General features: G+C 53.3%; 2 protein-coding genes across 8 annotated transcripts; one reads left to right on the top strand and one right to left on the bottom strand.

The window, feature by feature from the left end:
• Positions 1-23: 23 nt before the first annotated feature.
• Positions 24-14460, top strand: MASP2 (MBL associated serine protease 2). 2 transcript variants are annotated; one of them, XM_072828415.1, is made up of 11 exons: positions 24-430; positions 504-732; positions 847-1024; positions 1338-1469; positions 3017-3213; positions 3287-3434; positions 6092-6210; positions 7298-7376; positions 8626-8760; positions 9252-9326; positions 10562-14460. In XM_072828415.1, the coding sequence occupies exons 1-11, from the start codon at positions 426-428 to the stop codon at positions 11323-11325; spliced, it is 2061 nt and encodes a 686-aa protein (XP_072684516.1). In that variant the 5' UTR covers positions 24-425; the 3' UTR covers positions 11326-14460. The 2 variants fall into 2 exon arrangements, with proteins under 2 accessions (XP_072684516.1, XP_072684517.1); XM_072828416.1 differs by lacking the exons at positions 3017-3213; positions 3287-3434; positions 6092-6210; ... (2 more) ...; positions 9252-9326; positions 10562-14460 and adding an exon at positions 2020-2134 and having other exon boundaries at positions 44-430.
• On the bottom strand, positions 8973-22381 carry TARDBP (TAR DNA binding protein). Of its 6 annotated transcripts, none has more exons than XR_012031951.1 (8): positions 22225-22381; positions 21724-21976; positions 18785-18948; positions 17269-17409; positions 16371-16541; positions 15852-15978; positions 14770-14909; positions 8973-12981 (listed from the first exon to the last, which is right to left on the bottom strand). XR_012031951.1 is itself a non-coding variant. In XM_072828419.1 (7 exons), exons 2-7 carry the CDS (start codon positions 21959-21961, stop codon positions 14854-14856), a joined length of 897 nt encoding a protein of 298 aa, XP_072684520.1. In that variant the 5' UTR covers positions 21962-21976; positions 22225-22381; the 3' UTR covers positions 14059-14853. The 6 variants fall into 6 exon arrangements, 2 of the variants coding, with proteins under 2 accessions (XP_072684520.1, XP_072684519.1); XR_012031950.1 differs by having other exon boundaries at positions 8973-14038; XR_012031949.1 differs by adding an exon at positions 13765-14038 and having other exon boundaries at positions 14770-15978.
• Between the last annotated feature and the right edge of the window lie 2481 nt (positions 22382-24862).

The following is a 24862-nucleotide window of genomic DNA, read 5'->3' on the forward strand; positions in this document are numbered from 1 at the left end:
GAGGACTTGGGGCCTTGGCGATTCCCGAGCCAGTTCCCGATTCCCCTGCCGACCTGGAGTCGCTTCCCGAGGCCGGTCCCCCCCCCCCTCCGTGTCCATCGTTTCCCAGTTTCCGAGTGGTGACGCCGCCTCCCACCCCGTGTCCCCGTCCGTGTCCCGGGGGGGAAGTCGACGCAGGAGGGGGAGCAGAGGCGCCTGTGCCCACCTGCACCCAGAAGCTCGGCCCGCCTTGACCGTGGCCCCCACCCCGCGGCCTCGGGAGGCCCACCGGGGGCTCGTGGCCCGGGTCCAGCCCCCGCCTCCCAGTGCCCCCTGTCCCCACGCCTGACACGGGCCCGCGGGGTCACGGGGCCAGTTCCTGGAATCCCAGGCAGCCCGGCGCTGGGCAAACAGGGCAAAGGTGAGGCACCGAGCGCCGCGGGACCATGAGGTGAGCGGCCCGGGGTCCCCTGCGGGTGGGGGCTCCCCGCGCCCCCCGCGGCCCTCACGCGCCCCGCCCGCAGGCTGCTGCTCTTCCTGGGCTTGCTGTGCGGCTGGGCGGCCGCCGCCCCGGGCCCCGCGTGGTCGCAGCCCCTGTTCGGCCGCCTGGCGTCCCCCGGCTTCCCCGGGGCCTACGCCAACCACCAGGAGCGGCGCTGGGCCCTGACGGCGCCCCCCGGCTACCGCCTGCGCCTCTACTTCACCCACTTCCACCTGGAGCTCTCCTACCTGTGCGAGTACGACTTTGTCAAGGTGCCGCTGGGTGACCGCGACCCTGTGGGCGGGGGACGGGGGCCTGGGAGCGGGGATTGGCGGGGGGGAGGTCAGGGGGAGACCACCAGCACCGCCCCCCGCGACCCCCCGCAGCTGAGCTCAGGGACCGAGGTGCTGGCCACGCTGTGCGGCCAGGAGAGCACGGACACCGAGCGGGCCCCGGGCAACGACACCTTCCGCTCGCCGGGCTCCAGCCTGGACGTCACCTTCCGCTCCGACTACTCCAACGAGCAGCCCTTCACGGGCTTTGAGGCCTTCTATGCGGCAGAGGGTGAGGCGGGGGAGGGGGCGGGAGGGGTGAGACCTCGGGAGGCCGCGCGGGACCCGCTGGCACCGGGTCACAGCCCCGCTCGGCCGTCTGACCGCGGCTCCTGCCGCCCACTGGCGCGGTGACCACGAGCGGGACACTTGGGCTCCCGCATCCACCGCCCGGGGGGTGTCCTCGGGGCCATGTGCCGACCTGGGCCCGTAAAAGGCTTGGCCGCGCGGCAGCCACCTTCGGGCACGAGCGGACACCTGCCCCCGGGCCCCAGGGCGGCCTCACCCGCCGCCTCTGACCGCCTGGCTGACCTGTCCCCGCCCAGACATCGACGAGTGCCAGGTGCCCCCGGGAGAGGCCCCGCCCTGCGACCACCACTGCCACAACCACCTGGGTGGCTTCTACTGCTCCTGCCGCCAGGGCTACGTTCTCCACAGGAACAAGCGCACCTGCTCAGGTGAGCTGCACCTGCTCGGGGAGCCCGGCTGGGAAGGTGCCCAGCCCCCACCTTGGCCCCAGGCAGCTCCTCAAGGCCACCGCTCTGCCCGGGCGCCTGGAGGGACCACTCCCGCCCCTCTGTCCCCTCCTGCCCGCCCATCTCCACAGCCCCTAGTCCCCCGCCCCCCTTCCCTCCTGGGCTCCCCCTCCTTGCCCCTCAGCGCGCTCGTGGAGTCCCCGTGCTGCCCCGTACCTGTGTCCGGCTCTGGGCCCTGTACTCCCCCTGCCCCCTCGCGCTCCCAGGTGGAGGACTGGGGAACGCGCTGGGCTCAAGCTTCCCGCACAAACCCCCCCGGGGCGCAGGCCGTGCTCCAAGGCCCCCCTCGGCCCCTCCCGCCCGCCCCCCCAGTCCCCCCCCCCGTCCCCTGCAAGCTCCTGCCAGGTGCCAGGTGCCCCGATGGGCAGCCCGGGGGCCCTGGGGAGGCGGCGGCCCCCAGCCTCGGAGCAGCCCCGCCTGCCCCCTCCGCGTCTCCCCCAGTGTCTCTCCCTGTCTCTGTTCTCTCTTCCAGAGCAGAGCCCCTAGCCTCACGCCGGCTCCCGCCTGGGTCGGGCCGAGATCGCTGCCACCTGCAGCCCCCCCCCGCCCCCTCCACGGACCTAACAATAAACCTGCCTCGGCCTCCAGCAGCTGCTTCGTGTCTCGGGTGGCGCGGTGGGGCGAGGGCAGTGGGGTGCGCCCTGGCCCCTCCCCTCCCCCCGTCACGCGGCGTGAGGCTTAGTTGATGGGACCCCTCCGTGGGGCCACAGGCCAGTTTGCCAGAAAGGCTTGCCCAGCACCCCCAGTCCATTATGGAGACGGGCCGAGCTCGCAGGGAGGCCCGAGTGCTCCCCGGTCCCGGGGCCGGAGCCAGGAGCACCCTCGGACGGGCTCCTGCGCAGGGGAGGACTCTGGAGCCCGGCCCACGGCACAGAGCCCGGGGGCAGCCACGGGGGCGCGGCCTGGGTCCCCACGTCCCAGCAGCCAGGGGGAGGACAGCCACGCCTCCCTTCTGGAAGCTTCCCCGCTCAGCTCAAACGCCGGCAGCCTGGGGCGGGGCGGGCAGTGGTGCGAGCCGTGGCCCGGGAAGGGGCGTCGGATGTGCTTTGCTCCGCGTGAACTTGAAATTCCCTCGACGAACCCCCAGGGCCCGGGCCGGGCGCAGGGTGGGAGGGGAAGGACCCAGGGGGGCCCCTCTGCTCCCCACGGGCACCCCGGAAAGGTGGACCGGCCCGAGCTGGGTGCGGGTGCGCGGGGAGCCCCGCGGAGGGTGAATTTGGGAGTTGCTGGGGGGGGGATGAGGGCGCCCCTCTGTCCTGCCCCCTTGGGGAGTCGACGTCGCTCACTTCTTCACCCCCAGAGCCCCCGGGGGTGTGAGCGGGCCCGGAGCGCGTGCCTCGGAGTGCCGCCCGTTTCAGCCAAAGCCAGGAAGCCCCAGACACTCTAGATGGTTCCTTGGCCCTGGGGTGGGGGGTCCGGTGTGATGTGGTGCCGCGAGCCAACCCGCTCATGGCGGCCCGTCCCCTCAGCCCTGTGCGCAGGTCAGGTCTTCACCGGCCGGTCGGGGGTGCTCAGCAGCCCTGAATACCCGCAGCCGTACCCCAAACTCTCCAGCTGCACCTACAGCATCCACCTGGAGGAGGGCTTCAGCATCGTCCTGGACTTCGTGGCGCCCTTCGACGTGGAGTCGCACCCCGACGCCCTGTGCCCCTACGACTCCCTCCAGGTCGGCCTCCGGGACCTCGGGCCTCATCCGGCCCTGGAGGGTCCTCGGGTGACACGGCCCTTTGCGCTTTCAGGTCCGAACAGACAAAGAGGAATATGGGCCGTTTTGCGGGACGACGTTGCCCCGGAGGATTGAGACCCAGAGCAGCGCCGTGGCCATCAGCTTTGTGACCGATCAGTCGGGGGAGCACGCGGGCTGGAGGATCCGCTACAGCAGCTCGGGTGAGGGCCGGGGGCGCGGGGCACGGAGGGCTTCTCCCGCCTCTTGGGGTCCTGGGCCGGTCTCAAAGGTACACGGAGAGGGCGGGTCACCGGGAGGCCGGGAGAGCGACGACGCTCCGGGTGGCGGGGCCCGGGGGGCCTCATGGGGAGCTAAAGGCCCAAAGGGAGAGTGAGGCCTGCGGACTCGTGTGTGGGGTTTGCAGAGGACACAGTCGCGGGAAAAAGGAAAGTTACGGCAGGTGTAAACGGGGAACCAGTTTGTTAAGGTGCGTGTGTCGTGCAGACGGGGGAGATCCCCCAGGGACACGGGGACCCAGGACTCGGGCGTCAGGACCAGCTTCAGCTAAAGACAACAGAGAGGAGGGCCTGGGGGAGGGCTGGGGGGGCGGTGAACGGAGGGAAGGTCGCCCGGCCGCCCGCGGGGGGTCGTGGCTGTGCCTAGTGGTCCCCCTGCTACGGGGACGGAGCCGCTCTCGCGACACGGACGTTTCCTTTGTGAATAGAAAGTCCCTTTACAAGAGGAGAACTTCTCTGTGTTCAGAGCTTCTCCTGCATCTGCTATTTCTGAAAATATCAGCTCAAAATAACCCTTGCGCCAAAGAGGCACTTTCTGTTTATTTTTTAAAAGATTTTTGTTTATTTGATAGAGCAAGCCCAGGCGGGGGGGGGCGGGCGACAGGCAGAGGGAGAGGGAGAAGCAGGCGCCCCCCACGGCCCCCCACGGCCCCCCAGGTGCGGAGCCAGATGCAGGGCTCGATCCCAGGCCCCCCGAGCTGAAGGCAGATGCTTAGCTGACCGACGCCCCCGGGCGCCCCTGAAGAGGCGGATTTTGGAGTGCGTGTTCCGCTGCCCTTCACGTCCATTCATCAAAAACAAGAAACAAAATTCCACTGAGTAAATCTGAAGATCCGATGGGCTTTATTAAATGATCTGTGGGGATCCCTGGGCGGCTCAGCAGTTTAGCGCCTGCCCTCGGCCCAGGGCGTGACCCCGGGGACCCGGGATCGAGTCCCCCATCGGGCTCCCTGCATGGAGCCTGCTTCTCCTTCTGCCTGTGTCTCTGCCTCTCCCTCTCTCTGTGTCTCTCATGAACAAATAAAATCTTAAAAAAAAAAACAAAAATCTGTGAATTGGGCAGCATCCCATGTACTCCAAAGGGAGTACATCCAGGAGCTCCAAAGGGAGTTGTACACAATGGAGGGTTTTCATAGGAAGGGAGGTGGGGCAGGGAATTATAAGCAAAAAAAAAAAAAAAGGACTGGGGACTCCTGGGGGGCTCAGCTGCTGAATGTCTGCCTTCAGCTCAGGGCATGATCCTGGGGTCCCGGAATCAAGTTCTGCATTCGGGCTCCCCACAGGGAGCCTGCTTCTCCCTCTGCCTGTGTCTCTGTCTCTGCCTCTCTCTCTCTGTGTCTCTCATTTATTCATTCATGAGAGACAGAGACAGAGAGAGAGACACAGGCAGAGGGAGCCCGACGTGGGACTCGATCCCAGGACTCCAGAATCATGCCCTGGGCTGAAGGCAGCGATAAACTGCTGAGCCACCTGGGCTGCCCTAAAATATTTTTTTAAAAAGAAAGGATTGTTCTGGGCAAGATCACCTTCTCTTAAGGGGAAGAGCACCTCTCCTTTTTTCTTTTTCTTTGGCTCCCTCCCTTCTTGTATCCATCCATCCCTCCATCCATCCATCCCTCCATCAATCCTTCCACGCATCCATTTCCTTCCTTCCTTCCCTCCCTCCCTCCCTCCCTCCCTCCCTCCCTCCCTCCCTCCCTCCCTCCATCTTTCTCTCTAACCAGCCATCCACCCAGGAAGGTCAGAGCTCAGGTTTGGGTGTCCGGCCACACACCTGTGTCCCAGCTGTGTGATACCGAACCTCTCACATAACTTCTCTGAGCCCTAATGTCCCAACTATTCTAAGTGAGGAAATGTCTCCTTCAAAAGGCGGACACCTGTTTTGCACGGGCTACCGCGGGGAAAGCCCTGGGTGCGGGGTGTGGCACAGGGAAGTGATAATTGGATTATAGGGATTGGAGTAGTTTTTTTAAGTGAGAAAATTGGATTTAAAAAGATTAACCGTGGGGCCACCCCTGTTGGAAATGTGGGAAGGGGCGGGACTGGCCGGGAGGAGGGAGTCCAGCAGGGAGAACACTGTCTCCTGGTCATTCTGGCAAGTCTTTCGCTTTCCCCGCGGTCAGAGCAGTAGGACTTCCACGGCTCAGGTGTGGTTTCGGCGCCCCTCGCAGGGGCATCAGGTTCGCCGGGGGGAAGGGCCAGGACGGGCCTGAGGCCGGTGGGGGCAGGGGGGTGCAGGAGGGAGGCGCGGGCGGCCCGGGGCTGTGCCTGCAGGGGACCAGCTGCTGGAGGGAGAAGGCTGGAGGCCGCAGGGTCAGGGGGAGCGCGGGCCTCTGCGGGCGGCCGTGTGGACCCGGCCCAAGGGCTGTGTGGGGGCCGCCTGCAGCCGCTCCCGCCCGGCGCTCGAGACAGCAGCTCAGCTGCGCGGCCTCGGCCGTCGGCTCGGCCCCGGGAGGGGCTGGTCTCGGCTCCCCAGCTTACGGGGGGGCGGCCACCGAGGCCCAGGGCGCTGGGGGGCCGGGCGCTCCCCTCCGGGGGACACGGTGCCGGTGCCGGTGGCCCTGAGCCCGCGTCCCCCGCAGCTCGGCCCTGCCCCAGTCCCGTGGCGCCGCCTAACGGCCGCATCGCCCCCGTGCAAGCCGAGTACGTGCTGGAGGACCGCGTGGCCGTGTCCTGCGACCCCGGGTACGAGCTGCTCCGGGTAAGTGGCGGCTTCTGGGCCGGCGCCGAGCAGCGCGGGCGGCCGAGGGTCTTCATTCCCGGGCTCGGGCCCTGATCCGAAAAGCTTTCCAAAGGCCCGAGTGGAAGCTGCTGATCACCACGGACGCTTCCCTGTGGACGCCGCGCGGCAGCTCGTGGGAGGCGAGGCCGGGGTGCACCTGCTGCGGGCCGCGGGCAACTGCAGGCTGCGAAGTTATAAATAGTGACCTCTGTTCCGGCAGGGGGAGGACAATTTTGAAAAATGCTTAGCATGTTGCTTTAGGGGCGCAGGTGAGGGATTAACGCGTCCTCTTTATGTTCTTCAAAATTGTCACCGAGTCCCAGCGGCAAAAAGTAATAACACGGAAGCGCTGGATAGCGGCCGCTCAGCCCGCCCGCGGAGGGGCCAAGCCACAAAAAAAAAAAAAAGAAAAAGGCACTTTCCCGGCCTTGCAGAGTGTCCGGCGCAGGCTCCTTCCCGTAGCCCCTGGGACCGCAAACCTCGTCGGTGTCTGATCTGGGAAAGCCCCGCAGCCCGCTGTCCTGTCCTGTGAGGCAGAAAGGCCCCTCCGCCAAGGCGATGTTTCACGGCCTTTAGAGCAAAGCGTCCCCGTGCCCGTGCCCGTGAGCGATGCCAGCAATAAACACGGCGCACCTGTGAAGGCCACCAACGTATTTTTAGTGACTGTCCTCCAGGTAACGGCCAGGGCCTAGAGAAACCCCGGCACTTCTGCTCCCTGTTGGAGGGCGTTGGCCTTCCCCAAACCTCGGCCACCACCGTCGGCACCTTCTGTGAAGAAATGGTGGCAAATGCAGCAGGGTCTCGTGAGGCCTGATTGTCCTTGGATTCGGTGGAAAGCGGGGGACGGTCCTAAATCGCTGCAGAGGCCGACATCCGGTTCCCATGGGGCCAGCGGCACCTTGAAAGGGCGGCTCTAGCCACAGGGGACAGACCCTCGGGGCGTGGGACAAGCGAGCACAGACACCGGGCAGCGGGGGTGCGCCGGGTGCCCAGGGAGCTGCCGCCGGGCACAGGGGGGCGTCGTGGTGGAAACCAGGGAAGTAATGTCCTCTGAACGCTTGTCCAGGGTTCCTCGGCCCTGGAATCCTTCACCGCCGTGTGCCAGAGGGACGGGTCCTGGGACCAGCCGCCGCCGCGCTGCAGCGGTAAGGCCTCGGCCGCCCCCGCGTCCCGCTTCCCCCCGCTGCCGCCGCCTTCTCTCCCACGGGCCGCCAGGGCTCGAATCCCAGCTCGGGCCTCTCGTGCTCTTACGGGTTCGGATGGGACCACGTAACCAGGCAGAGTGTTGCCTTTGGAAAAGCGTGACCTTTAAAAAACATTTTTCCAAGTGTAAAACATTCGTTGAGGATGGGAAACCGAACGCCAGACCCCCTAATGCCCAGAATGCCACCGTTACCGCGTCCCTCCTCACACACGCCTCGCACACGCGTGTAAACACGTACAGGCACCAGCTGCAGGGACGGGGCTCACCAAGCTGGGGTGAGCGCGGACATTCCCATTCTGTAAGAATCACATCTTTTCAATATTTTTTTCTTAGAAAATACATGTAAGTTGGAACAAATTCACAAAAACATGGTGAGAGCCTCTTGCTCAAATCCCCAAACTACCACTGAGGACTCGGGGCCCATCCCTCCATTCCGAGGCTGTGTACACGAACCCATTTCACTATTGGTTTGCGCACACTTCGTGCAAAGGCTTCTACACACTGCTAGGGAAGCTGAGTATCTTCCTATCGTGAATTCACACTCACCAGGAGACAGTCGGTTCTTAGTGCGAAGGCGGCAGAGCTGGGAGCCGAGGGCCAGGTCCGCGCCCCGGCTCGGCCTCCGGAGCGGGGCGGCTGCAGCAGCTCACCTACCGGACCAGCCGCACAGCCCCGAAGTTGCGGAAAACTAAGCGTGACCCTTAAAAACGCCCCGAGAAACACATGGGTCTGTAGAGCAGTGCGCGGGGACGGCCGGGGCGTCTGGGCCGCTGCCGTGCTCCCGCCGGCAGCGCCCACAGTGGCTCCGTCCCACGAGCGCCCATTCCCACGCGGTGCGAGGTGTCCTAAGTATCTCCGGGGGGAGCCCGAGCAGCGGCCAAGCCCTCGCTGGTGCTGCCGCGCCCAGGCCGCCCCAACTGAGGCCGGGACCGCTTTCCAGGGCCCTGCAGGGCTGCTCCGCGGCCACCTCGAGGCTCCGACCAGGGCGACACGGAGCCCGAGTGGCTCAAGCCCCTCCCGCTCTGAAGGGCACCCCCGGGGCCCTGCCTCGCTGCAGCCAGGCGCTTCCCGACGGGGTGGGGGTGGGGGGGTGGGGCAGGCCTTAAAGTCGTGCCAGGGCAACGGACTCCCCGCTTTGGGGAGACGCCCGACGGCGGGGGCCGCGCCGCTCACCGGCCCTCCCGTGCCAGCCGTAGACTGCGGCCCTCCCGACGACCTGCCCGCCGGCCGCGTGGAGTTCCTCACAGGCCCCGGGGTGACCACGTACGGAGCGGGGATCCGCTACCACTGTGACGGGAGCTTCTACGCCATGACCGCGGGCGACGGTGAGCACACCTGGTGGGCGGCGGTCGCTCGCGGCCCAGGCCCGCACGATCTGAAGATAAACGGGAGCATTTTCGGCCAAGGCCACACAAAAGATTAAAAGGCACTTCTCCCACCCGCTAAGTGAAGTATCACAGCTGAAGTGACTTTAATGTCAATTTGCAGGAATCTGAAAACAGATCTTATCTAGTAAATGACTACTACAAACACACAATATATTCCAAATGGTTTAATTTAACAAGTCAAAACCTTATCATTAAGCACTTGAGATCTTGATACATATTCAAGTTACACGTCTAAAAGGTTTCCACTTTGCAAGCAAACATGGTTAATGCAGAGACCTCCTATTTATGAAATCATGTAAAATGGTTATTCAGACACCTCTATTTCCCACTGATGCTCAAGAATCAACATTTTTCAAGGGGGTATTCAAGCAAATGACAACCACCTTACGCATGCAGTTAAACATTTCTGCTTTTCCAATGATTTGCAGGTAAATATGTGTGTGAGGCTGATGGATTCTGGACGAGCTCCAAAGGAGAAAAATCGCCCCCAGTCTGTGAGCCCGGTAATGGACACGTTTGTACGAGATTCGTAATTGATGGAAAGTAGAAGCGGGTGGGAGACGATAGCGGAGCTTTCTGGGCTTTCGCTGCGGTAGGCAGAAATGAACTTCAGCACTTGGCTCTTAGACCAAGTTGTTATTTACAAATAATACGTTCTCATTATCCCCCTTCTGGGCGGAGAGGTTGCTAGGTGCTGACTGCGTCATTCATTTGATTATTTCTGACCTTACAACTAGGCAAGCATAAAAAATTAAATGATTTTAAAAATTATCTTGAACCATTTATACATTTATAAACACGAGTTCTGCTGCGGAGCTGCTTTTCTTCTCTGTAAAACTGCTATTAAAACCCAAAGCTAATAACTTCATTATTTCCCTAAGCAATTGTTTTCAACGACATCTAGTCTTTAAACATTAATGCAATTTGCCTTTTAATAGTACTTAAATTTTTTTTTTTTTTTTTTTTTTACTAGAATTGGCTCTGGAGATATAGTTGAGTTCAGTGATTAAAAAAATCAGAAAGGTAGTAACGTAGTCATTACTCCTGTGTTATCTGGCTCAGTTCAAAGAAAGACCCTACATCGTAGCTGACACAACATCCGCGGGTCCTATCCAAGTTCTCTGCCACAAGGAGAAACACAGTTGCTACGTTAATGAGCAGATACACAGTAAAATTTAGTCTGGAAGAATCAACTAGACCAAAAATAGGAATTCCTGGACCTGGACGTTCCTGGCTACAAGTGCAACATTCTGATTTTTAAAACATTTAGATGTTCAAAGGTGCAAGGAATTTTCAAATCCTGGGATAGCGACTTTAGTTCCTCTTTCCCAGAACTACAAGGTAAATACTTAATTTTACAAGTAGGAAAACAGAAGCAATGAAAAAGGTCACTTCCTTTTACTCTCTAATCACATCACCCAGTACATCAGCTCAGACAATTCCTGTTTGCCCTATTAAGTAATTTTCCCAATCGTGTAGACCAAATTATTTTAGCAAAACAAATTAGTTTCTAAAAGTTAATTTCCACTCACCTCATTTTATGAGGCGCTAATACCAAGAGGTTTTATCGGGTCTTTGAACGGTCTTAGAGCCGCCTCACTTGCCTGTCTAGGTGGACGCCCTAATAACCCCCTGCAACCTCTGGGTGACGTCAGACCCAAATCCAACGTGGCACTAATCGCGGGGAGGTAACGCCCCTGGGTTGCTACAAAGGCTGTGTATCTGCTTCTTTCCCCAGTCTGTGGAGTATCCACTCGCACCACAGAAGGTCGTATATACGGAGGGCAGAAGGCCAAGCTGGGGGACTTTCCCTGGCAAGTCCTGTTGCTGGGCCGGACTACGGCAGCGGGCGCCCTCCTGCGGGACAACTGGATCCTAACCGCGGCCCACGCGGTGTATACACAGAAGGCAGCTGCCTCCTCCTTGGACATCAGGATGGGTGCCCTGAAGAGACTGTCGGCTCAGTACACCCAGGCCCGGGCCGAGGCCATCTTTATACACGAAGGCTACACTCCTGATGCTGGCTTTGACAACGACATAGCACTGATTAAGTTGAAGAGCAGAGTTGTAATCAATAGCAACGTCCTGCCTATCTGTCTGCCAAGAAAGGAAGCGGAATCCTTCATGAGGTCAGAGGACATTGGAACCGCATCTGGATGGGGATTGACCCAGAGGGGTTTTCTTGCCAGACACCTAATGTTTGTTGACATACCAATTGTCGACCATCAGAAATGTACCGCTGCGTATGAAAAGCTGTCCTACCCGGGGGGGAGGGTCACGGAGAACATGCTTTGCGCTGGCTTAGAAGGTGGGGGCAAGGACAGCTGCAGAGGGGACAGTGGGGGGGCATTAGTGTTTCTAGACAATGAGACACAGAGATGGTTTGTGGGAGGAATAGTGTCCTGGGGTTCCACTAATTGCGGGGAAGCCAATCAGTATGGGGTGTATACCAAAGTCATTAACTATATTCCCTGGATCGAGAACATAATTAATAATTTTTAATTTGTATGTCTGCATAATCAATTGATTTAATCAACCAATTCTTTAGTTAAAACATCCCCGTAAACGATCTTGGCAGCACTGTGACCGGAGAGACGTGAACACCCCCGACCACCCTACGGGCCAGACGGTCATCACAGGTGCTCCTCACCTGCCAGTTTTCCCACCCCACCCCCACTCTTTGATCCAAGGGGATAAAAACGATTAAGTGGCATCACCTTCCCCAATCCAACAGAAACTCACTGGTTAAATCTGCATTTACTTACTTACAAAGTCCAGTCTTTTGTACCGGATATCTACATTTCTATAAACCGCCTGTTTGTGTTCTCTACTTCTCCACCATTTGGGGCTGCTTCTCACTGATCTCTAAGATGGCTTTGTGTATTATAGCAGTATTGGCGCAGGAATAACCTTGGATGGTGATTTTTTTTTTTTTTTTTAAATTGGAAACATCTATACTTTAAGCTTAGGTATTGATCGACTCCCAGGTTTAAAAACCAGTATCACAAATTGGTGAGATACAATTTTTCACTCCTCAAATTGGCAGACGAAGAGAACATGGAACAGCACTATTTCGCATTGTTAAAGAACATCTTCTAAAGGACAATCTGGCAATAGATCTGAAAAGCCTTGACAGCATGCATGGTCTCTGACCTAGTAATTCCAATGTTAATAATTTAATTTAGCTGGGAGGATGTTCGTGGTGCTTGGAAATAACCTAAATAATGTTCACATACAGAAGACAGCGGAATCAAATGTGGCATTTCCTTAAGAAGAAACACATCAGAATTAAATGGTGATATTATTATAGGTAGATCTAGTGGGTTTTTCTCCCCTCTTACAATAAACATGGAAATACTTGGGCACGCTTAACAACAACAGCACAAATCATACAACAGCTGAGTAGAGAACTCACACAGCGAAGAGCTACTCACCTAGTACTCAACAACAAAGGACTCTAATTATCACATACATCATCCTTTTTCCTAAGGACACAATTTAGGTTCTGGTTTAACCTTTAAGATCTCATGTCACTTTCAGTGGATGTTCCCTGGACAAGTTTTAATAGGTGACCTTCAACAAAGGGTTTCATTCTAGCCAAATAATTACCACTCATGTAAAAATTCATCGTGAGTTTTGGCCCAATTTCTGTTGTGCACGTTAAAGGTAACTTTCCATCACCTTTGTCACATATAAAAAAGAAATTGTTTTTTTTTTTTTTTCCAGTAAGACTCCAGACACTAAACTGTGGTGGCAACAAATTTTTTATTCAACGGGTTCAAAAAAATCTTGAGAATGAATGCATTGAGATGACCAAATAGACTTTTAAAAACAAATCTTTGCCAAATAGTTTACTTTTAGACTTCATTTTCTTTTTCTTTTTCTTTCTTTTTTTTTTTTTTAAAGTTTTTAGGGTAGAATTAAATACCCACAGCTACTGGTACCACAAACATGTTAACAGAAGGCTGCTCCACATTGAAAGCCTTCTAAGACTGGTAACTAGATTTACAACAAGTGTAAATAAGGGATTAAAACCATGCCATTGACAAGTGAACTTACCCCTGGGCTCCTTGGAGGCTTGTCAGTTTAGTCTTTGGAGGTCCCCGAATACCATTTTAAGTGTTACCATGTTACTGCTGCTGAGTAATAGTGCAAGTGCTAAAATGCAAAATTCAGATGGTACAGGGTTTGGAAATCATGCAACTTAGATGCAGAAAAAAATTAAAACAACGCAAGATCCTTTTACAGAAGAAACTGAATAACGAAACAACGTGGCGATCACAAGTCTAAAGGACGACTTCATTTCTAAAAGTTTAAAACACGTAACTTGCAAAATGACAAACCTATTTATCATACTCTAATCAGATAAGGGCATCAGGTAAAACTACCAACACAAAAACTGTTAACATTCTTCCATCAGAAAACAAGCTCAACTCTCACAGTAGTTACATAAAAAGTACAACAGAGGATCAATAGATTATTGCTTTCACATTCTTCACAATGCGTCGTGAGAGTCTAATCTGAGTTTGTAAACGATTTTGTCCAACATTCCTTCCTCTATTCCCCCACCTGTGGAGGACAGAGCCCACTCCACTTAACACTTCCAGACAGACGACCCACCCTGCTAGTTCTTAAAGCTATCAGGCTTTGTAATGGATTTCAGGCACAAGATAATTTGTGGTTTCTTCTACTTTATCCCTACTGCAATTAATTCCACTTTTCAAATCCCAAACTCGAAAGGTGCTGGTATTCCCTTCTTTTCGACTGCTATGCTTTGCTACAAAGCATTTCAAAATAATTAACATTGTTTTTTTCTCACTCCCCCAAATAAGAATATTTTTAGAAGGCAGGATTCCCAATGGAGGTTTATACAGGCCATGTAGATAGAACATCACCCAAATGCACAGAGGCACTAATAAAAAGCTGGAGGGTACTGCTTACCATTTTAGGTGTGGTCACCCAGACTTATTAAAAACTAGATTTAAAAAGAAAAAAAAAAAACTTTTCGCTTTGGACAATGCAAGAACAAATAGCAATTAAGTCTGGGTATCAGGTGTCAATGCATGACAGGTGATGAATCCATTTGACTTGAGACAACTTTTCAAATAAGTTTATTTGAAGCAAAATAAACTATTGCCAAGAAACTTTATGAAAGTTCCATCTCAAAAGGGTCAAAAAAGGGGAATTAACTGCTATGAATTCTTTGCATTCAGGGCTGCAAAACAAAGACACATATTATTTAAATCAGTTTTATTTAAGAATTTCCAACATTGACAACTCTTATAAAAAGCATCCAAGCACAGGACACAGAACTGCCTCAGACAGCATTCTTAGGGGAGCTAACAGACATTAGGACTTCCACCCTTCTGTGCGACACCCCGAGCTCACTGGTGAACTCTGCTTCCAAGTACTCCTGCAAAGCACACCACAAGCTCAGTCCATGTTCTCAACCCACCAGCTTCAGGTCACATGAGCACACTTACAGATCAGTAACAGAGGAGAACACACACCATACAGCATTCACAGCCGTTGACAAAGGGGTGGGGAAGTACAAGTATCGTTTCACTTAACACATTCAACTAACGTGGGTTACCTAGGAACAAAACTCACTGAAAGTCTTCCAACAGATGTGGATGTCCTTTGAATGCAAAAACATTCGTACATTATTTGCTATCATTGCTCTCTGCACACTCTCTCACCAAAGCCACAGGATTGAGAGACACATCTCGCCAAGTTAAAAAATATCCATTATGCACCACCAAGTCTCTGCACGCGCTCTCGCCTTTTCTCGCTCATACTCGCCTTTCATGCCTCGGCACCACCATCAATCCCACACAAGGTTTCAAAAGTTCAAACAGCCTTCTGGTTCCATATCACAGCCTTGCGTTCATAGCGTTGATACGACTCCATGAAATAAAGAGTAGCGGATAAAAATGGGACACCCACCGTCAAAGACGCGGCCTGTGCAGCGTGCTGACGAGTTCTTGAATGAGAAAGCGTGCAGACAGAAGTATTCCTATGGCAGAACATTTACAGCACTACTTTCAATGAAGTGCTTCTTCCATAAACATTTGAAATGAGATGAACTGCAGAGATTAAATGAAGGCTTCATATTGTACTTTTGCATGTGAAGGGAGACAAGTGTTAAAAAAACAAAAACAAAAACAAAAGAACCAAACACTGTGACACCATGATCTCCAAAAAGGAGATTTTCCTAAGGGAGAAATCCATATGGTGGGGTTCAAATTAAAACAAGGAGAAAAGAATGTAGTTCTAATCAATGGTTTCCATTTGAACATGCAAAGAATTCACTTGACAAGTCCAGGGATAAAAGATTACAGGAGAAACCTTTTGATATCAATTGTAGTGTGTTGGTTTTTACCCATCAGGCAAACAGCAGTTCACTTTCAAACACTCAATATTTCAACCCTTTATGTAACAAAACTTATAAAATTCCTTTAGCTTTTCCTCTTTTTCTAAAGAAAAATGTCAAAAATACTGCTGAATATACTCCACACTGAACAAACCAATTTTGAAAATTCTTAGTACATATGTATTTTACAATATACTTACCATGTGTTTAGAAAAATTTGAATTCCCACCAGTCTCTACCAACCCCACTGTCTACATCCCCCAGCCAGAGGATTTAGAATCCATGCTTGAGCCAAAGCCTCCATTAAAACCGCTGCCTGACCCTGCATTTGATGCGGATCCCCAACCAATCGCTGCACCTGAATTAGAACCGCTATAGGAATTATTTCCAGAACCAAAGGCCTGATTTGGCTCCCTCTGCATGTTGCCTTGGCTTTGGTTGTTACCGGATGGGCCTGACTGGTTCTGCTGACTGGCTAACATGCCCATCATGCCCCAGCTGCTCTGCAGCGCTGCCTGGGCCGCAGCCATCATAGCTGGATTAATGCTAAAAGCACCAAAGTTCATCCCTCCACCCATATTACTACCTTGATTGTTTCCCAAACCAGCTCCACCCCCTCTACTGTTACCAAATCCACCCTGATTCCCAAAGCCACCTGGATTACCACCAAATCTTCCACTTCTTTCTAACTGTCTATTGCTATTGTGCTTAGGTTCAGCATTGGATATATGTACGCTGATTCCTTTAATGATCAAGTCCTCTCCACAAAGAGACTGGGCAACCTATAAGAAATAAGGGGTGTAAATAAAGGAGATTAAACCACTGACTCACACAGCAAAAGTAGCAATAACACTTAAGATTTCAAGCCATTGACTAAGCTGGAGAAAAAATTAGCAACAAACGCTCACTTAATTTAAATGCATAAAATCGCCTTTAGCTCTAGTAAGACAACAGGGATTTTTCACCTTATTTTCAAAAGATGTAAAACAACACTCCCAGTTAAATGCCAGGTACTGAAGAAATATCTCAAGTGTCTATCACAACTATGTAAACCTACATATCCCACAGCTCACAAGGCCAGAGAGCTCAGCTAAGGATGGCAATTAGCGGGGTGGGAGAAATTCAAGACAAATTACCTAAATAGCTGGGACAAAATTATTAAAGAGAAAAATACCTGATCATCTGCAAATGTAACAAAGGCAAAGGCCCTGAACGGTTTGGGAATGAAGACGTCTACCACTTCTCCATACTGGCAGAAGAACTGCCGCAGCTCGTCGGCGGTCATGTCCTCCGTACAGCGCCCAACAAACACCTTCCTACTTCTCAGAGGCTCATCTGGGCTTTGCTGGTCAAATCGAAAGAAAAGAAGAACATGAAAAGTATTTTATGAGTGATGAAGAGCATTATATGATAGAGGATATAACAAAAGCTACCTGCCTTTTCTATCATTAAAAAGTAGGTACATTCTTAGTTTTCTGCGTTAGCACTTCTCTTTAAGACTTCAGGGAAGAATAATATTTACTTTTCAAGAGACCTTATTTTTAAGTAATCTCTACACCCAGTGTGGGGTTTGAACCCACAATCTCGAGATCAAGAGTCACTCGCTCTACTGACTGAGCCCGTCAGGTGCCCCCAACGCTTTAAAGTTTAAAGTTCAAGACCGTGTGTTTGGATTAAGCAAAGTCAATGACAGAAATGCCCTGGTAAAGATGCTCACTCTCCAAATCAGGCTTGCCTGCCTGGAACAAGTCAGGCCATCCCGACAAGATTACCGGATTCTAGCTGTCCTTGAATTTTAACACGTAACTACCCAAGAATCTGTTTGCTCACTAAAAATAACAATAAAATGAACAAACTTTTAGTTTCAAGGGGGAATAAACTAAACCTTTCAAACATAAGATATTCGGCATGCATCACAATCATACGGTTTTATTAACAAGGCAAAAGGCTTCAGGACTACATCCTGCCACCACCTTTTCCAAGGGCATTTTGTGCAACATTTTACAGTGTCTTCCTTCTAAGGGAGTTTGTCAGCAAAAATTCCCAAAGTATGGGGAAAAGAGCAAAAATACCTTAGAATTAGGAAGTTTACAATCACACCACCGTCCATCTATCATATGTCGCTGTGACATTACTTTAACCTGGGTTTCATACTCCGTAAAACGAACAAAGCCAAACCCCTTTGAATGACCAGTTTTAATATCTTTCTTGACCTAGGGGGGGAAAAAAAATCACTGAAATTTACTAGAACCACACACACAACCAAATCAGTTTCTTGAGAATTTCAATGGCTTCACTTTGATGGAGCTGCTTAATTAAAACTTAAACCAAATTATTCTTGAGGTAAAAGCAACAGGAGGGTAATAAACGTCAAATCCAGATCATGTAATAATCATGTTACAGAATTTTAACAATGTTTTAGAATCCTAAAATAAATTAGATCTAATGTCTACAAATCTTAAGTGGGAAAGGCAGAAAATAAGTGGATTTTTAAAAAAGTTATTTTTTTATCAGAAGATTTTATTTATTTGAAAGAGAAAGCATGAGTAGGGGGGAGGAGCAGAGGGGGAGGAAGAAGCAGGCTTCCTGCTGAGCAGAGCCCCACTTGGGGCTCAATCCCAGGACCCCAGGATCACAACCTAAGCCCAAGGCAAATGTTCCAATTGACTAAGCCATCCAGGCACCCTTAAAGTTATTTATTTTAGTAATCCCTACACCCAGTGTGGGGCTCCAACTCCTGACCCTGAGATCAAGAGTCACATGCTTCCTGGACTGAGCCAGCCAGGCACCCTCCCCACCCCACTTTAATAGTAAGTGTTTTTTAATCTCCCAGCAATTTAAGTTAAAAAGAAACAGGCTAATGTCACCTTCTTCCCTTAAGCCCTTATGCAGTACGGTTTTATTAACAATAAAGGCAAAAATACAGGATATATGTGTAAAGAGAAAGAATATAACCCAAATTTTGTCTGTTTTTTTGTTTAGGTAGGCTCTAGGACCAATACAGGGCTTGAACTCCTATAACTCTGAGATCAAGAGTCATGTGCTGGGTAGCTCTGGTGGCGCAGCAGTTTAGCACCGCCTGCAGCCCGGGGTGTGATCCTGGAGTCCCCGGATTGAGTTCCACATCGGGTTCCCTGCATGGAGCCTGCTTCTCCCTCTGCCTGTGTCTCTGCCTCTCTCTCGCTTTCTCTGAATGAATAAATAAATAAATCTTAAAAAAAAAAAAAAAAAAAAAAGAGAGTCATGTGCTCTACCCACTGAGCCTGCTAGGGGCCCCAACCCATATTTCTTTTCAGGATCCCCTATGTGCATGTAATAAATATTAAAAATACTGTCTGCTGGGAAAGCCTGGGTGGCTCACTGGTTGAACTCAGGACGTCTCAGGATGGAGCCCCGCATCGAGCTCCCTGCAGGGAGCCTGCTTCTCCCTCTGCCTGTGTGTCTGCCTCTCTGTGTGGCTCTCATGAATAAATAAAGTCTTTAAAAACAAATTACTGTCTGCTGAGCATGAAGGGCAGTGTTACCAAACTATAAGAGTTCTGGATGTTCATTCACCAGAAGAAATTATTATATAAAATCAAAGTTTACCTGAACCATAAGAACTTCTCCAAAGGTACTAAAATATTCTTTTAGATCCTGTTCAGTCGTTTTCCACGGAAGACCCAACACTATTAAATCAGAAGTTTTCTGGACAGCTCTTTTCACTTTCACTGCTGAAGAAGCATCTGTCTCATCCATTTTTCTTTTGTTATCTAAACAAAATGAGAAACCTTTCAGAACTCCTCATGTAACAGGTCTAAGAACACATTAACCCCTACACCTAACAACGATAAGCAAAAAGATGATGAGCTCTCAAAGACCGACAGAGGGACTAAGGAAGTGGCTGAGGGGCTTTGCTGGTGCAAAGAAAGGGACTCCCACTTCGGGTTTTGTGATATCTCCAGGTTATGATGATCTGTTCTCCTCTCTCAAAAGGTACATCACAACAAAAATGATTCTACTTCATTTGACTTTATAAAAGTCACATACCAAAAATGATCAAACTTTTATCCCCTGCTGTGGATTTAAGAGTGATTTCAATTTTCTTCCTTTTAATTCATGTTGATTTTGTAGTTAAAAAAATCTTGGGTTATTTTAAAAAACCTGTATTTGTAAAGGAAAAGGAAGCACTAAATAGACATTAAAAAAAAAAATAGACTTTAGGGTGCCTGGGTGGCTCAGTTGATTAAACATCTGCCTTTGGCTCAGGTCATGATCCGAGGGTCCTGGGACAGAGCCTTGTACCGGGTTCCCTGCTCAGCAGAGTCCATTGCTCTCTCTCCCTCTGCCCCCCTTCCCCGTATTTGTGCGCTTTCCCCTGCACTCTCAACTAAGCAAATAAAATCTCTAAAGTATATTAATTAAAAATGGGCTTACTTATTTTTTTAAGTATTTTATTTATTTATTCCTGAGAGAGAGACGCACAGACACAGGCAGAGGGAGAAGCAGGCTCCACGCAGTGAGCCTGACGTGGGACTCAATCCTGGGTCTCCAGGATCATGCCCTGGGCCGAACGTGGCCCTAAACCGCTGAGCCACCAGGGCTGCCCTGGACTTTATTTTTTAAAGCAGTTTTAGGTCCACAGCAAAATGGAAAGGAAAGGAGAGATTTCCCAACACGCCCCTTTACCTCCGCAGGTGCATAGCTTCCCCCATTATCCATATCCGCCCCATCCAGGACAGTACAGTTTGTTACAACTGATGAACCTACACTAACACATCATCTAAAAAACGTCTTAAATTTGGATAAGTATTAATCTACAGCCAATGGCTCAAGAAAGAGCATACTAAAAAAACCCAAGCTGATGCTGTTAAAAGAAAGTCAGTCTCAAAGTGTAAGTCAAGGTCTTGAACGCTAAGCAAGTAATACACTTTGTTGCAACATCAAGTTATAATAAAAGTAACACATAGATCAACTAAAGCAACTTGTTACTGCTAAAATGTGCTTACTTCCTTGGCAACCTTCACGTTTCCTTTTTTTTTTTTTAGGTTTACAACATCAGTGACAACAGGCAGTGAGAAAATAAGACCAAATCCCCAAATTTTAATTGCACTAGTTCAGGATCTGGGTGATTGCAACTGATATTCACTTAAGGAGGGAAAAGTCAGATTAACCGAATGAATGGTAGAAGCCTACAGGGACAAAACCCAGAAATGTTGGGGCACTTCAAAAGAACCTACTCACTACTACAGACTGATCGTGGCAAAAGTATTCTTAGTAGCTCCTTAAGTTTGGCATTACCAGGCGACACTTGCTCAGATAATCAAAGACACAGTTTTATCTCTAAAAAAAAAAAAAAAAAAAAAGAGGGATCCCTGGGTGGCGCAGTGATTTGGCGCCTGCCTTTGGCCCAGGGCACGATCCTGGAGACCCGGGATCGAATCCCACGTCGGGCTCCCGGTGCATGGAGCCTGCTTCTCCCTCTGCCTGTGTCTCTGCCTCTCTCTCTCTCTCTCTCTATCATAAATAAATAAAAATTAAAAAAAAAATTAAAAAAAAAAAAAAAAGAAAGTGGGGATTCCTGGGCAGCTCAGCGGTTTAGCGCCTGCTTTAGGCCCAGGGTGTGATCCTGGAGACCCGGGATCGAGTCCCGCATCGGGCTCCCTGCATGGAGCCTGCCTCCCTCTCTCTCTTCTCTCTCTGTGTGTTTATCATAAGTAAGTCTTTTTTTTTTTTTAAATCTTTTTTTTTTTTTTAATTTTTATTTATTTATGATAGTCACAGAGAGAGAGAGAGAGGCAGAGACATAGGCAGAGGGAGAAGCAGGCTCCATGCACCGGGAGCCTGATGTGGGACTCGATCCCGGGTCTCCAGGATCGCGCCCTGGGCCAAAGGCAGGCGCCAAACCGCTGCGCCACCCAGGGATCCCAGTAAGTCTTAAAAATAAGAAACTGTTCTGTATTTCCAATTTCCATCAATTAATTTAGCGGCATTCCAAACCAGTCTGACAGCAGCGTTTAAAGAAGTACTTGAAGGCAGCCCGGGGGGGGGGGGGCTCAGCGGTTTCGTGCCGCCTTCAGCTCAGGGCGTGACCCCGGGCGGGGGGGGGGGGGGGGGGGTCCCGGGATCGAGTCCCGCGTCGGGCTCCCCGCATGGAGCCTGCTCCTCCCTCCGCCTGTGTCTCTGCCTCTCGCTCTCTCTCTGTGACTATCATAAATAAATAAAAATTAAAAAAAAAAAAAAAAAAAAGAAAGTGGGGATTCCTGGGCAGCTCAGCGGTTTCGTGCCGCCTTCAGCTCAGGGCGTGACCCCGGGCGGGGGGGGGGAGGGGGGTCCCGGGATCGAGTCCCGCGTCGGGTCCCCGCATGGAGCCTGCTCCTCCCTCCGCCTGTGTCTCTGCCCCTCTCTCTCTGCGTCTCATGAATAAATGAATAAGTAAGATCTCCGAAGGAAAAAACAAATAATAACGAATGAAGAAGAACCCGGGCCGCTTGCGCGTCCGGGCCCGACCCCGTGCCCCCAGCGCCGCAGGGCCCAGGGCTGCGAACCTTTGGGGTAGTTGACCACGTACACCAGGTTGCCCCAGCCGGCGTCGGGGGCGTGCAGGATCCCCTCCACCAGCCGCACGCCCCGCATGCACTGGGACACCGGGTTCCGGTAGCGCAGCCCGCACGCCCCGGGGAACTGGGCGGTGACGGTGGACAGCAGCACGGTGCCGTCATCCTCCGACGGGATCTCGATGGGCTCGTCGTTCTCGTCCTCCGTCACCCGAATGTACTCGGACATCTTCTCTTTATGGCTCTGAAACGGGGGAGATCAACACCCGTGACGCACGCCCGTGTCCGAGCAACCGTTTCCCGCCCCCGGCTCACCGCGCGCGTCGGGGCTCCAGGGCCTCCGGGGAACGCGGCCGGCGCTCCAGGTCGTGCCGGGGCCCTCCTCCCGGCAGCCCCCGCGCGGCCCGGCGCCCCCCGGCGCCCCGCCCCCCCCAGGCCCGGCCCCGCCGCTCCCTCCCCGGGCGGGCGCCGCGACAGGCGTCCGCGACTCACCCGCGAGCCCGCGGCTGGGAGGCCCGACACGGAAACCGGAGCAGCGACCGACCCGCGAGCAGCCCCGCGACCGCTTCGCTCCCACAAAATGGCGCCAGGGCCGCCGCCTCCCCCCGCCGCCGTCGTCCTGTCCCACCGGCCCCGCGTCCGGAGGGGGGGCGGCCGCGCGGGGCCACGACGACCGCCTCCCCGGAGGCCGGGGGCTCCCGCTCGCAGGCCGGGAGGGCGGCGCGCACCGAAAGGCCGCAGGAACGCCAGCACCGGGGCCAGAAACGCTGAAAATTGAGAAAACGCGGAGGCCCAGGCCGTCGGCTCCCCCCACGCAGCGTGACAGATGGTCTCGCCCGACCAACCGTCGGCCCCCGGTCCCGGCCCGAGCTCGCGCACTCTGAAAGTGCGCGAGACTAGCGCGGGGGCGTGGCCAGGCGGCGCGGGGCGTGGCCAGAGGGCGTGGTCGTGGGCGGGGCCACGCCGCACGGGGGCGTGGCCAAGCAGGGGCGGGGAGCCGGGCCTTCGGGAGGCTTGAGCCAGGCACCCTTTGTTTAAGCAGCCAGGTGGGTGCATCCTCTCCGCCCTCCCCCAGGCAACCTCCACACCTGGGAGCAATGACTTTGTTTCAAATAAACAAATGACAGCGCCTGCGACGTACCAGGTGTTCTGTGAGTCCTTAGAGATCTCACTGCCCCTGTGGTCCTGCAGGTGGAAGGTACTGTTGACACTGCCTGCATGTACAGGTGGGGAGGAAACCAGACACGGAGGAGTTAGGCATCTTGCATGAGGTCACCCAGGTCATCAACGGTGGACCTGGGATTCGAGCCCTAACTTTTTTTTTTTTTTTTAGATTTTATTGGTGTTCAATTTGCCAACATACAGAATAACAGCCAGTGTCGAGCCCTAACTTTAATGCTGACATGTTCCAGCTACAGGTCTCTAATATTACTATACTTTTCCCGCTCTCTCTCTCTCTCTCTCTCTCTCTTTTTTTTTTAAGATTTATTTATTCATGAGAGACACAGAGAGAGAGGCAGAGACACAGGCAGAGGGAGAAGCAGGCTCCCTGTGGGGAACCTGATGCAGGACTCGATCTCAGGACCCCAGGGGGGTGCCCTAAGTCGAAGGCAGACGCTGCACCACTGGGCCACCCAGGCGTCCCAATGCTATACTTCTATATTAGGACACGCCTTGGCCAAGCTCATAGGGCCAGTAAAGGGTGGAACCAGGGTTTGAACCCAGGCAGTCTGGCTCTGCGGTGGAGAAGCTGCACTGCCTTGTCCTCACAACCTCCCAGGGAATAAATATTTAGGCCGGCAGGTCCAGGTGCCTGCTGTTCGCATAACCGGATTATGCCTGAATCAGCTTGCAGAGGTAAGGGAAGAGAGCGTGAAGAAGACGGAACGAGGAACCCTTACCTGCCCCCAGGGACAGCCCTTCGCGCAGAGTTGGGCATGTGGCCCCTGACGGTCACGAACATTTTGAAGCACTAGAGGAAGCGTGGAGTCCCCAGTCATCTGAATTAATCCACTCAGCCAGTTTTTTTGAGGGGGAGGGAAGGGAGAAGTTAGTTTTATTGTCTCTCCATTTTGCAGAAGAAGAAATGGAGGCTCAGAAGCCGTGTGACCTCGCCGAGGTCACACACTTGCCCCGGCATGCCACCCAGCCCGGGAATTGCTCTCTGGGTGTATCAGCCCCCGAGGCTGCGTCCTGTCCTCCTCCCTGGGCCTCTCTGTGCCGGGGTTGAGACTGAGGCATCTCGTGTGGGCAGCTCCGTGGGCCTTGGATGCCAGCCCTGGGTGGGGGCAGCTGGGCTGCAGAAACTGGGGAAACGTCAAACGGGGACAAAACCTTGAGAGACCAGCGAACTCGGACTTCCAGAGAACAGCCTCCTTCGGGGAGAGAATCCACGATAAGGCCGGAGGGAGGCCGGGCAGTGGAGCCGGCCCCTGTCCCTGGAGCTCGTCTCTGGGCCTCAGCCCCTCGGCGGGGCCTGTCAAACGTCCTGCACGTCTGAGCTGTGTCTTGTAGGTCCTCCCGGCTCGCCCACCCGGCCGTTCCCAGCCGTACACATCAGGCTGGAGGATTGTTGAAGGCCCAGCATACCCGTTCTTACCCAGCCCTTCTCCTCTGAGCACTTATTAACTGCTTTCTGAAGACCATGGATCAGAAAGGCTATACGGAGCTGTCACGCCTCATCCGGCACTTGCGCCAAAACTACGGGGTAGAGACACGCGACAAAGATGAAAACCAGCCACAGCGGGTGCGGAGCATCTGTAATCCAGTGCGGGCAGGGACGGAACGATTGGAAGACGATCCCGGGAGACAGAGCCCGCGAGTGTCGGTGCTAGGCAGATGCTGAGGGACCAAGGGGCTCCCCGCCAGCTCTTTGGGGTGCTGGCTTCCAGTATATGGACGAGGAGTCTCAACTGGGAAGAAAGGACCCTGGGCAGGGAAGCAGAGTGTCTGGGAACGGGCTCCAGTTCTCACCAGGTCCCACCTCCACCTCCCTCTTCCCCCATCAGATTCCTGGCTCTGCCCGCCCCAGAAGGTGTACAGGCCGGAGCTCTCCATGCCTTCTTGAATGCTGCAAGAAATACCAAGATAATAAAAGTATTTAAATAAGAGCGACTTTATCAAGATTTAC

The sequence above is a fragment of the Canis lupus genome, chromosome 5, assembly GCF_048164855.1.
Source record: "Canis lupus baileyi chromosome 5, mCanLup2.hap1, whole genome shotgun sequence".
NCBI lineage: Eukaryota > Metazoa > Chordata > Mammalia > Carnivora > Canidae > Canis > Canis lupus.